Source organism: Marmota flaviventris, chromosome 6 (assembly GCF_047511675.1).
Source record: "Marmota flaviventris isolate mMarFla1 chromosome 6, mMarFla1.hap1, whole genome shotgun sequence".
Lineage (NCBI taxonomy): Eukaryota > Metazoa > Chordata > Mammalia > Rodentia > Sciuridae > Marmota > Marmota flaviventris.
In genome coordinates this window covers 55,678,659-55,696,104 of record NC_092503.1, presented here as the reverse complement: position 1 = coordinate 55,696,104, position 17,446 = coordinate 55,678,659, and the positions used below count along the sequence as shown (strand labels likewise).

General features: G+C 40.0%; 1 protein-coding gene across 2 annotated transcripts in view; it reads left to right on the top strand.

Annotated features, from left to right (window-relative positions):
• The first annotated feature begins 551 nt into the window (after window positions 1–551).
• The window catches only part of Sobp (sine oculis binding protein homolog), a 160,639-nt gene continuing 143,744 nt past the window's right edge, over window positions 552–17,446 (top strand). For both annotated transcript variants that reach the window (XM_027928386.2, XM_071613896.1), the window contains exons 1-3: window positions 552–1,148; window positions 14,346–14,484; window positions 16,255–16,446. In XM_027928386.2, coding sequence (XP_027784187.1) covers window positions 1,053–1,148; window positions 14,346–14,484; window positions 16,255–16,446 — 427 coding nt within the window. In that variant the 5' untranslated portion in view covers window positions 552–1,052. The remainder of the gene's footprint in view (window positions 1,149–14,345; window positions 14,485–16,254; window positions 16,447–17,446) is intronic.

Genomic DNA, 17,446 nt, shown 5'->3' with positions numbered 1-17,446 from the left:
AGAGGCAGTGAGCTCTGTAGATCTCTTCCTGGGGTAAGCGGCCCTCTAGCGCAGCGACCTCAGGTCCCCGCGCCCTCTCCTACACTCAACCTCCTCCCCTCACTCCCATTCATTTTTCCTTAGCAGCTTCTAGGGCGAGCTCAAAAAACCAACTCCGAACCCATCAGATCCCGCATCACTGAGTTACGGAAGAAAGCTGGGAGCTGCGCGGGCGCTGACGCGCGTGGGTCCTCTCAGAGAGGTGGCGGCCGCGAGGGGCGCAGCGATCCGCTGGTGCCGGTCGCTGATGAACAGGCGGCCGCGAGCAGCCCCCGGAGCCGCGCGGCATCCGCGTATACAGTGACGGTGGAAGCCACGCCCGCTCGGGAGCTGGGGGCTGTCCTAGCCCCCCCATTTTCCCCCCTTCCTCCGGCCCCCTCCCTCCGGCCCCCTCCCTGTCCCATCTCCCTTGCTCCCTCCTCCTCCCCGCGCCGGCCCCCGGCCCGCCCCCGGCTCGGCTCGCGGGAGGCGCTGGGCGCCGGGGCTGGCGCGCTCTCCCGGGCGCACACACACATCCACGCACGCACGCCCAGAGCAGCTCTCTCCGCGCCCGGCCCTCGTTCCCCTCGCCCATGCAGACGGACAGAGAGACGGAAGATGGCTGACGACTCCATGGGGCACCGAGGATGCAGCCCGGCGGTGGCGGCGGCGGCGGCGGGAGCGACAGAAGCTGCGGCGGCGGCACGGGCAGCGGCGGCGTTGGCGGCGTTGGTGGCGGTGGCGGCGGCGGCAGCAGGAGCAGGAGCGGCGGCGGCGGCATCCCCGAGACTCCCCGAGCTACCTTTCCCTCTGACAGCCACTGACGTTCTCCGCCGCTAGAAGAGACCCCGCTTCTCCCGCGCCTGCCTTTCCCCCCTCCCAGCCCCGGCCCCGCCAGCACCGCTACCTCTGCCAGCTTTGCCACCATCAGCACCACCTCCACCACCGCCACCGCCACCAACACCACCACCACCACTACCACCGCCGGCGGCGGCAGCAGCCATTTCATCTCCACAGAAACCAGACACAAAAACATGGCAGAAATGGAGAAAGAAGGGAGACCTCCGGAAAATAAAAGGAGCAGGAAACCGGCTCACCCAGTGAAAAGGGAGATCAATGAGGAAATGAAGGTATTTTTGGACCTTGGGGGCTGGGGAGACGGAGCTCTTTCTTCGGTCCGCTCCCTTTGGGCCGTTGTATGGATTCGGGGGTACAGGGACGCGCTTGTCAGTTACCGTAGGATGCCCGGAACGCCTCAGCTCCTCCTCCAGGTGCAAAGCGGAGGTCAACTCGCGGGCTGCATCCCCGAAATTTGCCAGCCTCAGATTCGAAGCAGGGCGGGGGGTGGGGGGCTACCACATACTGTTTAACCTTGCAAACCCCAGGTTGGCACAGATTCGTTTCAGAGAGGAGGGGACCAGGGTCCAAGTGGTGGGTGGGAATGGTAAAGAGGCTTTCCTAGTGAGCAGTGTAGTTTTTACTCCTTCCTCGGGAATCGTCCTTCCGGCCTCTACAAAGTTAAGAGCCGCTCGGTCGAGGCACCCTGGGAGAGCTGGAGTTCAACCCTTTCCGCGGTTCATCCCTATGCTCAGGGATCCCGCTTCGCCCCAAGTCTCCAGCTGCGACAGTGTAGTGGCTGTCAGTGCCGGGCGAGTTGCGGCCAGAGCTGTGAGGGTCTGAGGGCTGTCCTGACGTCCCGCTCGCCTCGCTCGCCCCCGCCCGCGCCTCTCCATCGCTACCTCCGCCTCTCGCTAGCCTCTGTACGCCTGGCTTTCCAGTTAACCAGACCCCAGCGAGCCCCGAAGAGCGGCCTTCGCAGGGCGCCTGCCCATTGTTCGGGAAGGCCAACCGGAGTCCTTTCGGCGAGGCCGGGCTCCTCGCCAGACCAGCGGTGCTCCAGAGGTGGTGAGCGCAGCCGCCTGGCGCTCCAGCTGTTCGTGTAGAAGCGATTGTAAAAGAACACCACTCAGCTCCGGACCCCACTCGTCGCCCCCATTCCCTTATTTTCTGCATGCTGAGGCTTTGCCCGGGATAGCATTTTATTCCATGTTGATTTTACTAGTCTCTCTTATTTTTTTTTTAAATTTATCTGTTTTTCTGTGAGTTACAAAAAAGTATCAGGTTTGATGCTCCCCATGTTCTGTTTAATAGTGCCAGGTAACTTGGTCAGGTTTGATTAAGTTTGTATTTAAAAGATGAACTAGATAAAAATGGTATGCAACTTAGTTTCATTTATTGCGTTTTGACATCTTCTTGATTAGAACAGGTATATTCCATAAGAATGCCTTGTGTGAAGCCCACGATTAGAAGGGACAAACCGATATACATCCTGCTGTGTGTGAGTGTGTGTGTGTGTGTGTGTGTGTACGTGTGTAGCTAGGTGTATATGCTTAGCTTTACCTTCTTTCCAGAAATGTCAGTAGCATTTAAATTTTGAAATTAGGGTTTTATTTCAGGGTGAGAAACTTGAAAGCAAGAGGTGTAGTATCAGTCCAAAGGAGATTTGCCTTGGAAATCAATGCTATTCCTTGTAATGGAAACCACCATTGATAATTAAGGTAGAAAAAAAAAAAGGTAGAAGTTGTTTTCTTCCCATGAGGGTGGAATTCAGTCTACAATAACCATTCTTGCCCTTCCCTCCTGTCCTGTATTTCCAGATTACTTTTCCATTTCGTTTTAAATTTGGAGTGGGGGAAGAGGACAGAGGTGAAGGCCACTAGGAAATCACAGCATGCTCTGGCCCTTTAAAACGCTGCCTAATGTGATCTATATGGATGGCAGCTTTTAAGTTTCATAGGTTCTAGAATTACAAATTAGCTAATTTTAATCAAAACATGTGAAATGTTATCCCGGCTGGATATAAAGGCTGACTGTGCTCGATACTTTGGGCTCGTGTTGTTGACTTTGGCTGCAGGCGCACTCCGTGGTTTGGGAGATAGTTGTCCTTCTACAGTATAACAGATGTTTGTCTGAACTGGTGAGGAAGAAACAAAAACAACATTGTATGAAGGGGAAAAATTACACAATTTTTAGCCAGTGCTGCAGGACTAAGTATGGAATTAACCTTGGTGAACAGAATTTCCTCTTTTTAAAATGTTATTTTTCTTTCAAATCACCATCTACTATTTGAAGTTCTAATCCTCATCATTTCCATCCAAAGTAGCATTAAACAAGAAGTTTTGCACAGCAAATAATCCAAAATACCTGTAGGATTGGTATTTTCTCTCTGGTTTGGAACACTGTGTAAGACCCCTGGCCAAAATTTTCAGTCATTTCCATTCACACCATGCCAGCGTGTCTAGTGGAATTATTTTGTAGGCATTCCTCTAATATACTCGCACCCAAAAGCCTTCTTTAAAAAGGTGGTTGCTCAAAGTTTTTTTTTTTTTTTTGCAAATAATTAATATTTTTCTGCTTTTAAAATTAATAACTACAGCAACAAAACTCCTCCCCGAATCCCCTGGTATCATTACCCTTCAGCTCTCCCAATGTGAAGTGTAGAGTAACATAACAAGTTGGTTGCCCTGTATAAAAATGTGTGCAACAAAATGTCACCGAGAACACAATGTGGCCTTGTGCAGCTTCATATTGGTGCCGCTGGAGCTGCCTGGCTGTGTTTGCCTTCATCAGAACGGCTTTCATCTGGACCAGTGTAAACTAAGCCCTGGTAAGTAATCACTGCCCGGCAGAAAGAAAGGAATGTATACAGCTAGCGCGGCCTAAGCTGTAAAAACGGAAACCTGAGCCCCCACCTCGGATCACATATCAAGGCTTGAAGGTAGGGGAAATGAAAGGGGGAAAGAGGAGAGAGCGAATGGAAAAGTCAGCCCGGGAAGTGGAGGATCAGGAGGAGGCCCCCCTTAGGGAGATTTGGCTCAGGGATTAGGGAATTTTATCGTGGTGTACAGTGACCTACTCAGGTTTCAACACTGGTTGGATCGAGTTTCTTCTCTGTGAGCTGAAAGAAAAGGGACTGGTGTCTATGTGATTTTTTTTTTTCTCCTCCGGGTAATAGAAAGGACATTGGTACAAGTATCTATTTTAAGTACAGCAAATGCAGGGTATTGAGAATGAACAACAAAATTGCCTCATCTCAGAGACTCCCTTCAAGATCTCCTAATTGAGATAGTCACCTATTTATTTAAAAATGGCTGGAGAAGACAAACTTGCTGAGGTTTAGCTGACACCAGTAATGGCATTGGAGATTGTCTTCATGTGTCTGAGAGCTAATGTTGGTTGCTGTTTCACTAGATCAGATATTGAGTTACAGTTTCGTTATCACTGATTTAATGTACATGGCAGTTGTAACAAATTTGAATTTGATACAATATAATTTTGTGAGTGAGAAGTACATGACTTGGCATAGATTGCTTATGGTGTACTTCAGTGAAAGTATCTTCAAGTAGAAATGTTTGTCTCATTATGACCTTTACAATGTTTATCTTTTCTTCTTCCCTTCATTCTGATTTTTCTTGATTTTGCTTTACTTACAATTAGTATGTCTTATTTAATCAGTGAGTAGTAGAAAGGATTTCTAAAAATCAGATGACAGTGCAATTTATATTTTCACTACTTTTGGTTTCTAAAATGAATATTGGAATTGTATCTAATGTAATATGTCTCTGATTCACTCTAGCTCACATGTGCCATAAGAAAGGGATGTCAGGAGGGAATTCCAAAATGTGAAAGGGTTAATTAATTTCAGGAGTTCATCTAGAACATGCAAGATGTAGCATACAAATGAATTTGTACTAGTGAATGTGTAAGTATAAATTAGTGTGTAAGTTGTGATCAGTAGCTACCAAACAATAATATAATCTTTCAAATCTGAACTCTGAGTAGAGATAATGAGTCAGTTTTTTATCTTTTAAAGATCTTTGACAAAACCAATGTGATTAGATCAAGCACTCTGTCCTGGAAACTTTCCTAAACAAACCATAATTGACACACTTACAATGTTTGGCTTCTTTATCAATTGCTGGAAAATCTATGTTAAATGTCAAAGGGTCACCTTTGCTGAAGAAGGTTTCTGTCTATTAATATTCTCAGCAAGTAATTTGTTCCTAAAATTATGCTTCAGTCCTGATCCCTAAAGTTTGGGGCAGGCACATCTGTTAGAGTTTAGTAGAAAACTTACCACAAGATTTTCTAGTCTGGTTTCTGATGGTCTTCATTTGACATTACATTAAAAATGATCTCTGTCAATTGTATAGACAATAAAGCAAGTTGCAGAGCCTAGCTGGTGAGTGCCATGGGATAACTTGATGTTTAAAAAATAAAATAAAAAAAAAATTAGAGAAGTTGGTGTGGATTGGAAAAGCCAGCATGTTCAAGTTTGAAATCAGCTCATTACCAAATCAGGTACATTTTAAGTTTGCTGTTGAAATGTTAACCTGATGTCGGATGCAATAAGTCTCAGGAACCTAAGAAAGTAGGCTTAGGATCAGATCCCACTGTGGTTTTCACAGATAGGTCAGACCTTCCTTCCTGAGAGTAGCCTCAGGTGTGCCATGTGGCAGAGCTAGGGACTAATGTCAGTTGAGACATGGGTCTTGCCCCTGGGGAGCAGGTGTAGGATGTTCTTAAGCCCTCATCATTGCTCTCAGTTGCCTGGCTCAAGACTCCAGGTTAAACCCAGAAGAGACAGGGTTTGGAGAGCTATGCATTCTGCTCTATTCAGTTGCGGTTTCTGGGAAGAGTCTCTCTCCATCTGTGAGCCATGGAGTGTGATATGTAGTAGAGCACCATTCTCTAAGCCTTACACAACTCGCAGGTTCCAGAGACGAGGAAATGGAAAGGAACCACTTCACTTCCTCCCGAATCTGAAATAAACATTTGAACTAGAAGAAAATGAGTCTGACAGACTCATTCCCTTCTGCGTTTCCTGCCTGTGTGTTTGCCAAGCGCTGCTTTGAGAAGCCAAGCCCTACTCTGCTTGTGTGAAAGACAGATTTACAGAAACCAAGAGGTAACAGAGTTTTTGAAGGAACATCCAAAACAGGGCCTCAAAAAGGGGCGAATATTAGTGAGTGCTGTGACTCTCTAAAAAGGGAGTGTCCAAGGGAAAGATACTGTATCGTTAGGGTGACCATTTTTATATCTTCTAAAGAAATGTCCCTTTTATATATTGGAAGTCCCTTTACTTTTTTCCCTTTCCCTCTTTTTCCTTCTCTTCTTAATGTACTAGAAGTAGTAGAAGGCGTATCATCAAAACCCTGAAGTCTAAAACTTCCTCTTTTGGAATGGGAAGCCAGCCACACTTGTACTCTCAAGCTAATAAGATTATTGAATAGTTTCCTGAAAGAGAAGGGATATTACAGGATAGAAGGAGGGGAAAAAAAATAGAGTACTTTGTTTTTGATAGTGCCAATTGAAACATGTAAACAGACATGAAAGCATGTGGTGAGTGAGATTTGCTGAATGTATATTTTAGGATCTGTAGACTGATGGGTGTTAATATCTATTATATAACCAAAGGCCTGTGGGACTCTGTAGTACTTTAAGGCTGGTGGCTTTGGCACAGACAGGAAAACAATGTAACAAGTCTTGGTGATTTTGAGGGCAGTTCTGCAGCTGTGAAAGGACACAGCTGCACACAGCTGTACACCTGCCATGCCTGCCAGTGTTGCAGAGGGCCAGTATCCACAATTTCACAGCATTTGTTTGACCCTTTTAGGACAGTTGGTGTCTTGGCAGCAGAATAAAATGTGGTTGTCTCATTGTCTACTCTGTGTCCCAATAAGACAATAAAACACCATAGATTTTATATATAAAGCTACACTATTTTGGATTCATATGCCAATTATGTAGTCATCCAGTTCGGAATATATCAATAAGAGAATAAGCCATTTCTCAGGCCCTGTCCAGTTGTGTGTTAGTGTTAACAGTGTCCTCTGGACTTAGCCCTTCATTAAAATCATGGTGTGTGACTAAACAACAGTGCTGCAAAATGAACCAAAGTGAAGCATAGTGATCATCCTCAGAGGACTTCAGTCTCCAAAGCTGTCATTCAGGTAGAAACAGCAGGCAGGGCTCAAAGTATAAAATCTGCACCAAGATTGTGAATCTGGCCACTCTTATTATTTCATGAATGTTGATGACTTTCTAATGGGCCATCTGTGGGGCGCGGCGTGGTTTGTCCTTACTATACCATCTGATCCAATGGGACCATGGATGTGAAAATACTTTGCAATCTGTAGAGGGCTTTTCAGATATTTCTTTTGTACTATTTAAGTTTTACTTCATGACCTTTTTTCTTGGCAAAACCATAAATAAAACTGGCCCACTGAATCTGTGTTAAGGGAGACAATTTAGATGCAGCCTTGGGCCAGGCCTGGGAATAGAATTAGAAACTGATTTCTAATCAATTTCAATTCTTATTTCACATTTGAACTTGATCAAGGCCCTGCCTGTCTTTTGCAGATTCACTTTCTTTATCTCTATTAGAGAGTCCAATGATGCTTAATAGAAATTAACCTCAGAAGTCAGAACACATGGAGATGGCAATGGAGAGAAAATGTTTTCCAAAAATAACCATCATTCCGTTATTCATAACCTTAGCTAGCAGAGACACTAGCATTTTTTTAGCTGTCTTATAAATTGCTCAGGATTGGAAGTTTTCTTTTCCTTTGAGAGTATTTTTCGTGTGCTCTACTTTTTGGATAATGCATGTCGGAATGTTTTGAAGCTAAGTAATGTAACTGACAGATTCTTTTTATTGTCATTAGAACTGTGAATATGACTGATGTAGTTGACTATCAGTGAGACTGTGTTAATTTTTAATTAAAACTAGATTTTTTATTTTTTACAAAAGTAATACACAGACATGACAGATAGTAGAGTAAGCAACAGAAATAAGCAAAAATAAAAACAAAACCTATAATTTTCCCACCCAGATACAATTACTGTCAACATTTTGATGTGTGTCTTTTCATGCCCTTTTCTATGTATGATATTAGTTTTTTTAAAAAAACAAAATGAACTAGTATGTATTAACTTTCTTTTTAAAACTTAACATATTGTTCATATCTTCTCATGGCACTAAAATTTTACTTATAGAATATATTTTAGTCACATAATAGTATTCCATTATGTGACTAAAGTACAATTTATTTAGCCAAGTTCCTATTGTTTGGCATTTAGTTTGTTTTTAAGAAAACAACACTGAGACAAATATTCCTGAACTTGCATATGTCTATATCTATTTCCTTAGAATAGTTCCTAAAATTCCTAGAAATAAAATTGCTGAATCAAATGGTATGCAAAATTTTAAGGCCTTTTAATGCATAGAGTCAAATCACTCTTTTTAAAAGTTCTATCAGTTTAATTCCCAATAGTATGAGAGTGCTCACTAATACTATATGCTTTAGGTTTTTGTTTGTTTGTTTTGGTACTGGGATTGAACCTAAAAAGGTACTACCTCTGAGCTATATCACCAACTCTTTTAAATTTATTTTGAAACCAGGTCATGCTAAATTGCCCAGGCTGGTCTCCAACTTGCAATCATCCTGTCTCAGCCTCCTGAATAGCTAAGATTACAGGCATGCTCCTTTGTGCCCAGCTCATATAATGGTTTTTAAACTTTCACATCAGTATTTTTAGAATTATGTTTTCCTGAATTTTATCATTTCTCTATGTTTACACATTTTTTTATATTTACGAATGTATCCAAGTGAATTAGCACAATGAGTACCTTCTAAGTGTCCAGACATTGTGTTAGGTGAGCCATAAAATTAAATAAAAGGTCTCTGCCCTCAAACAACTCTCAATATATATGGGATAGATGACATATTTTGCTAGAACTGGGACATGGAGTAAAGGTGGAAATAATGTTTATGAGGAAAGAGAGGTTATGTCTTTGCCTCATTTGGGAAAATGATCAAGAGCTCTTGAATAATTCCTACTCTTTTGGTAGGATACAAATTTGAAAACATATCAGCATTTAATTATACAAGATCTGACATGAAAAAAATTCAACGGTACTTACCTGTGTTTAAAAATCAGCTTAATGAGCTGGGCATGGTGGCGCACACCTGTAATCCCAGCAGCTTGAGAGGCGAAGGCAGGAGGATCGCAAGTTCAAAGCCAGCCATAGCATCTTAGTGAGGCTCTAAGTGACTTAATGAGTCCCTATCTCTAAATAAAATATTTTTAAAAAGGACTGGGGATATAGCTCAGTAGTTAAGCGCCCCTGGGTTCAATCCTTAGTTCAAAAGAAAAAAGAATTGTGTTTGATGTTTTTTAAAAAAATCATTAGCTGTTTCTGAAGAGCTTGAAGTACTTAATGTTTCAGAGGTATTTTCAGAATTGGTAATCACTGCTATTTTCATAGTGCTTTGATGTCAACTATTATTTACCTGATGAAATGTTCAATTAAAAGTCATTTTGATTGAGCTCTGACATATATATGGTACTTCTAATTGAATAAGGAGGGTGTCTAATGAATGTCCTCAGATTAAGATCCAACAGAAAAGCTTGGCACAGTGGCGCATGCCTGTAATCCCAGCGGCTTGGGAAGCTGAGGCAGGAGAATCGCAGGTTCAAAGCCAGACTCAGCAATAGCCAGGTGCTAAGCAACTCAGCGAGACCCTGTCTCTAAATAAAATACAAAATAGGGCTGGGGATGTGGCTCAGGGGTCGAATGCCCCGGAGTTCAACCCCCGTACCCCCGGCAAAAATTTATTTTTGTTGGTATGGAAAGAACTTAGAAGGAGTGAAGAAATTGTAAAATTTCCTTTCTATTTACCTTTTTAATACCCGCTTATTTATTATTAATTTTAGGAAGAAAGTATGTTTTCAGACTAAATGTTAGGATTCTGTTTTTTCCTCAGAAGCACTGAAAGTGAGAGAGGGAAATTGGAGAGGGTGAGGACAAGGTAGGGGAATTAGGTATTAGTAGTACAAAGCACTTAGAGTTACATGTGATGTCAAAAAACTATAAAATAAGAAGACTCAGTTTTTAAAATATATTTATTTTTTGTAGTTATACACAATAACTTTATTTTATTTATTTATTTTTATGTGGTGCTGAGGATCGAACCCAGGGCCTTGCACGTGTGAGCCAAGTGCTCTACCACTGAGCTATAACCCCAGCCCCAGAAGACTCCGTTTTAATTGTGAATTTTGAGCACCCCTTCTATGACCATATTAAGGAGAGTAGAAGCCAATGATTGAATCTGAAAGCAAGCAAAGTCTCATCACAGGCAGATGTTCCCTTGTTGATCCTTTTTGGTATATGATACTGACATCCTATGGCATGGTTTCTTTGCCACTCTGTGATTGGCCCGGGGTTGGGGGAGTTTCTTTTCAATTGCTCACACATTAGACTATATAGAATTTGTAGGAGAAAGAGGCCTGCTGTAAGTATCAAATGATATGTGTTTTAGTTTTCACTTTCCTGGGTGATCAGCCATGCCTATCTTTTACCTTCTTGATGCTCTAATTTTCTGTCATAAAATGATGATGTCACATAAGTTCACTGAAAGTTTATTGTGAAAACTACATACTTAACACATAGGGTTATTGAGAGGGGCAGGAGAATGAAAGGATGTGGAAACACTGCAAAGTGCTATAGAGTATTAGACATTATCATTATAATTTTAGTGACCTATTTTCCAAACCTAAATTGGACCACATGGTATGAAAGAGGATTTTTGTGTCACTTCCAAGGGCAAGAAGCAGTCTGCGAAATGTAATTCGGATGCCAAAATATTGAAATTTCTGGCATATTTTGATGGTTTATGGGAACAGTGATAAAATATTTGAAATAATGACTGCTCAGTAAAATTCATCATGTGTGAGCACTATAATTATGAAATTTCTTTGTAAAAGGTATTTTATTTTTCATATAAGTAGAAGTTTCTTGATTTCACAGAATTCTAAAGCTGAAAGGAATTTTAAAGAGATTCTGCTTAGTTTCCTGCCCTAAGTCTCAAGAGAAATGCTTGGTAAAGATTTTGGGGAGAAGCAAATTTTATGATCTCTTAGTACAATAGTTTTTTTTTTGGGGGGGGGACAGTGCTGGTTGAATTCAGGGGTGCTTTACCACTGAGCTACATCCTCATACCTTTTTATTTTTAATTTTGAGACAAGGTCTCACTAAGTTGCTTAAAGCCTCACTAAATTGCTGTGGCTGGCTTTGAACTTGCCATCATCCTGCTTCAGCCTCCTGAATCACTGGGATTATAGGTGTGCACCACCACACTGGCAGTAGCTTGTTTTATTATTGAACATTCTTACCTTGAAACTCTTCATTTTAGCTCTTGTCACATTGCTTTTTTTTTTTTTAAAAAAAAAAAAACAAGAAAACTACTTAGAAAAGGAATAATTCTTTTTCTTTTTTATTTTCTTTTTGCAGTACTAGTGATTGAACTCAGAGCCTCACACATGTTAGGCAAGTGCTCTATCACTGACCTAAATCCCCAGTCCTTTCTATTTTATTTTGAGAAAGGTTCTCATTAAGCTGCCCAGTCTGGCCTTGAACTTATGATCCTCCTACCTCAGATACCTGGGTGGCTGGGATTATAGGTGTGTGCCAGCATACCCAGCTTGGGAAGAAATAATTCTTTTAGATAGACAATTCTTTTTTAAAGGATGATAATACAAAAAATAATTGTTAGAATTCTCTACCAGAAAGACTTGAAAACCCTTAGAGGTCATAAACATTAATTTCACCTCTCTCAGAATATGTTATATTTCTTAGAAGATAACTGAAAACATCTATTGCATTTGCTTTGGTGTAGCACCATAATGAGCCCATCTAATATCTACCATCAAATTCTAATTAGGATTTTTTAAAAATTAAATAATTTATTCCTTGGGAGTGTTTGGTTTCTTAATACAGTAGTACATGCAACAGAGGTAATAGTCTATTTTTCACAGCTAAATTACAAGAAATTTCAGTGTTTGTTTTCTCTTTTTCCTTTCATCTTGCTCCGCCTTTCTTGAAAGGTTTGAGACTTATAGCTCGAGTCTTTATAAACCTTTTGTTTTCAGCTTTTGCAGTCATATATCAAAACATTAAGGTGTTTATTTTTATTTTCAGTGACAAGAAAGGGGATGTTTCAGAGTTTATTTTCCCTGACATTTATAGTAACTCGAAAATCATGGAATAGATCAAGTTCATATTGATTGTTCTGTGAAGCCTCTGAGTTTTCAGCAGGAGCCATAAACTAAACTGATGGAGTTACGATGCTCAAACAATATGAATTTGGTGTTAATAATCCAGTTGAGGTTTCAGTTTTTATCCAAATGTCTGAAACTTCTGTATCCCCTCCCCAGGGTTGGTTCTGAAAGGCTGAATGGATTTGCAGCTGGACTAAAACAAACAAATCTATATCCTTGGCTGGAAGGTTGGTGCATGAATTATGCATCTGTAGCCTTTGTGTGACTTCAGAGTTTAGACAGAACTGGAGAAAGTGGCGCCTGGACAGGGACGGTGGACAAAACTGGATATGGTAGCCAGGAGTTACTGTGCCAAAGATTTTCTGACTTGTTGGCACAGTTATCTTAGAGATCAGGACAGATAGCATCCAGACCAATAGGATGGCTTGAACTTGGCTTTTAATGCTGTTGAGAATTGGTTTTTCCATGCAAGGTAAGTTTCATCCTAGGAGATTTCTGCTGCCAGACCACTGATGGAGGACCTTGATTTGTGTGCTTAGGGACTGTCATTCTTGAGTCAGGCACTCGGCCTCAGTGAAAGAAATTAGGTGCTAGGGGAGAGTGACGCCTCATTAAAGGGATCTCTTTTGATTGAGTACAGCAGCATTTAGCCCAGTCCTCCTCAGTGGTATTCCTGAAGTTGCTGAGCTTATTATTCATATCGATCATATCATCTTTGTGCATTCATGAAAAGAATGTCTATTTAATGTGGACAGGATCAGCCATCAGAGAGAATAAATGCCTCACTAAAGCTTGATATGGCTGACTGTTGGCCTTGTGGATGGTCACATTGAATCAATCTGGCTAGATTTTTTTTTTTTTTAAATTGCTGGTGCACTATACCATCACAGATTGACCCAGTTGGAGTTCAGAGCTTAAGTGGGTACTAAAGCAAAAAATGTAGCATCCTGTGGGTGGTTTGAAATGTCAGGTTTGTTTTCATGGAGTTAGTAGTGTATTATCTTTTATTTTTTATGCAACCCCTGCTGAAATCTAAAGTCTTGAAATTTGAGAAAACATGGAACTCACACGTTGAGGCTGTGTACATTCTAGCTTAGCCTTGGTGCTTTGTTTCAAGTACATAAATTATACATCCTAGTGTAATTCAGAAATGACAGCTTCTAGGAGAATAGTGAAAGATTCTGTGAGCCACAGAGAAGGTTAGAATATATAGTTTTCCTCACTCAGTCTCGGAGACTCATGGTGCCCTGCCAGATAGACTATTAAGGTACATATGAGCACTAAGATCATTAACATGCATAGTTTCACATCTTATTTCCAGATAGAGCAATTGATGAGTTATTAAAAATAAACACTTCATTAAATCCATCTAGCTATACTCATTATTTTCAAATTTTGATATCTCTAATAACAGTAACAATAAATTACACTTATATATTGACTTATAGTTTGTAAAGTGACTTCATACATTATCCAAAGCCTGGTCTGGCTAGTAACCTTAAAGTTATTTGGTACTTTTATGTCACTCATCAGAATACAATCATAATGACCTTTCATTTCGTGGAGAAAGAATCTGCCACCAATACAATTTATAAAGCAAATTGTGCCTTGATTTTAAAAAAATACTCTTGCAAAGAGGAAAATTTAAAAAGGGAGACCCTTGTAACCTATTCAGTTTTCTGTATGATAATGGTTGACAATCGAGAAATTATTTCTTTGTTGAGATTTTGCTTTATCTGAGATAAGAGTCATGTTAAGTAACAATACCTGAATCAGAAAGCAATTCTAATTTAAATTAATCTGAACCACAAAAAGGTTGATTAATTGTTTTCATTTTCAAAATCTTTTCTTAGCTGTTTCTTATGCTTTACCTTACAATATTTTTGTGTTAGTGTGGGATACAGACTTTGCAGAAGAATATGGTAAAAATATGACTTCCTATTCATAGGCAAAACTGACAAATACCATTTTTTCTCATTATCTTTAAATTGCAAATATCTGAAGGTCTGTCATAATTGGATGCGTCATTTTGTGATTTAAATGCATTACAATTTTTGAACGTGATTTGAAAAAATGAACAATACTCTAGGGGAAGAAGGGTAAGGCTGACATTAAATGGGGCAAGGCAAACAATTCAATTTATGTCTTCTTTTCAAATAGTTATTGATTATAGAAATAAGTAGTAGCCTATGCTTCTCTTTCAGAACTTTGCAGAAAACACCATGAATGAACTCCTTGGCTGGTATGGCTATGATAAGGTTGAATTAAAAGATGGTGAAGATATTGAATTCAGGAGTTACCCTACAGATGGGGAGAGCCGGCAGCACATTTCTGTTCTCAAAGGTAATGACATTTAATGTCCCTTTGTTCATGTGAAAGAGGATTAACTATCACAACTCTTCAGAACTGAGTTGCTTTGGGACTCCTTTTGTTGACTATGCCCATGGTTGATTTAACTATACATCTCCAGTAGTGCTTTCCTATAAGCAGAACTTCACAGAACATAAGAGCTCAACCTAAAATAAAAATAGACACAATTTAATCTCCTTCCAGCAATGGAAGAACTAGACAAAGACTCGGGACTTTAAGTGCTGTGGTCCTTCCCACAAATTCATAGAAAGGGGCAATGTTTGCTAACTTCTAGTTTCCTGATCCCTTTGATATGCCATCAATTGTCAGGGACTAGGACTTCCTGCTATGTGCAATGTTAGGTTTACATTTTCAGACTCTAAGAGAGATTCTGTTCGTTTCGTAAACCCCCTTCCTTTTTCTGGGGTAGGAATTCTTTTTCATTTTGTGCTTGAAGTTTTCAGTCTTCCTCTGCCCCCACACCCTTGAGTAGGGTGAGAAGAGGAGTAAGAGGGGAATAGAGGATTAGATCCTATAAGTTTCTGTAAGAATTTTCATCGAAGCCCAGCCAAAGAGTGGAAATTAAAGAGGATTGGCAGAGTCGAAGTTACATTGATTGTACCAGTGGACAGCAGTGCCAGATATCTAAGGGGAAAGCTTGTATGAACACAGAATTTATGAACCTAAATTTGGAATAAGGGTTTGTTTATACAAGATAAGAGGAGGAACATGTGAAGAAGCAACCAATTTGGGAAATTTTAATAAAATGTGGGTAAAACTAATTGTGCATTATCACCGGCAATTTGCCCAGTACTTGTGTTGTATTCAAAATCTGTTGGCATGAACTACCTGCTCAAGCACTTTTTTTTTCAGTCTTTGAGGTAGTATTTTTTTTTCTTCTTACACGCTAAGCAACAAAATGTAAATGAGCTGTCCTGCAGGCATGTGTGTGGAATTGAATGTACGTGACAAATTTTATGTTAAGCTTGCTATGAAATTGTACATATCGTGTTACTCAGATAGTGTCATCAATTTCACTGTAAATGAAAAATGCAAGTCATGAGTTTAAATTCTATAGACTAATAGCTCGTATAATACTTAGCCTAGGTAATAATCTTTGCCCCTGGGGAATATGGAAAGAGAGAGTGCCAGAATATGCTATTATAGGGAAAACGTTGTTTTCCATGGTTGAAGCTTTTTTTGTTGATGATTCAAATACAAGGATAAAGTTTATATCATCGTAAGTTCTCTTTATTTTCATTTTTTGTTGATTTTTGAGGAGCGTCATCAATACTTGGTGCCACAGCAATTTTCTTCTGAATCATCCGCTTCTTTCTCATTGGTTCAGTAGATTATATCATAGTCTTAAGTTTACAGTTGGGTGGGACCTAGTCACAAAGCTGCTTTAGGCTTTCCCTCTGGTAGCCAGAGAGCCTTGCCTGCTATATATCACTTTGTATGTGGAAAAGGTTAATTGCCTCTCAATTTTCTATGGGATTTTACAGTGCTAAAATTTATCACCATGATTCAACTGGGATATTTGCTATCATAGTGGAGCAAATTATAAAGGAGCCCATTGGAAATTTATGGTAACAAAACTTAAAAGCTCCAGGATGGACTGTGGAGTTCTGGTAAATTGTTTAAAGGTTTGCAAGGAAGAACTTGTTTTGTTACATGACCATTTTACTCGAGGAAATAAGGGAAACTTTAAGTCTGCTGAATAAGTTCTTTTGTCATATTGAATATCATTTTTTTCTTTTACAGAGAATTCTTTGCCAAAACCAAAATTACCCGAGGACAGTGTTATTTCACCATACAATATAAGCACAGGCTATTCAGGGCTTGCCACTGGAAATGGACTCAGTGTCAGTGACTCACCTGCAGGGTCAAAGGATCATGGCAATGTGCCCATTATTGTACCTTTAATTCCTCCACCTTTCATAAAGCCACCAGCAGGTAAGCATTACTGGAGTTTCCAATGATAACCATTCATATAACTGTAGTATAAATAACTCTTAAGTGCTCAAATGAACTTGAGGACTGTTTTAGCAACTTTGTAGATGGGAAATATTAGTGCATGTCTCATTTAAAGTATTTTATTGTTACATCAGGAAAAGTCCCCTACTACTGCTTAGGTTTTACCACCAACTACAAAATAATTATTTTCCTTCTCTGAATTCACTTATTTAAAAAAAAAGGTTTAAATTTTTTTTTAATAAGAGAAATACAATGACTGATTAGCAAGAAAAAAAGCAATTTTGAACTGGGCAGTACGTAAGGAAAGTCTGGTTTTCTGGAGTTTCTGAAGAAAGAGGGTAGTTTTGTAAAAGGACATGTGGCAGGCATGTCCCTCAATATGCCTTCGTCTAAATCCATTCAAGAACCTAGCTAGATTATGCACTGTCTCCACAGAGTTCTTTCTAATTCCTGGAAAGCTGTCTTTGAGAGCTTAAAAAAGATGGAGATCTGAATTTTACTTGCATGAAAATGTAATCAGTTCTTTTATATTTCCAGAAAATTGGATGGCAGTGTATTAGATCTGGATGGCAATGAGCTGAGCATTATGATATTGCAAGCTTGGCTACTGATATGTTTCACACAGAGAAAAAAGTTAAATAATATTGTATCTGGCTTGCTATAAAATGTTGGAATTATGCTGGTATGCTTAATTGTGACACTAGTTATTTTTTCTGTGTAATAGATTGAACAACGATAAATACTGAATTACAATAACAGCATTTATTGTAATATTCTAAAGCTAATGCTTGTGTTTTTTATTAGGGAAGTTAGGTGTTTGGTTATGTTTCCATAAACAGGAAATTGGTGGATTTAAGTTCCCGGGCTTATGTTATGGATGTATTTACATTGTTTTCTAAGTGTTGCTCACATTTTTCATTTTCTTTCATGGTTAGAGCCACATTCTCTTGTTGGTCTACTACATTTTAGCAGTAAAAGT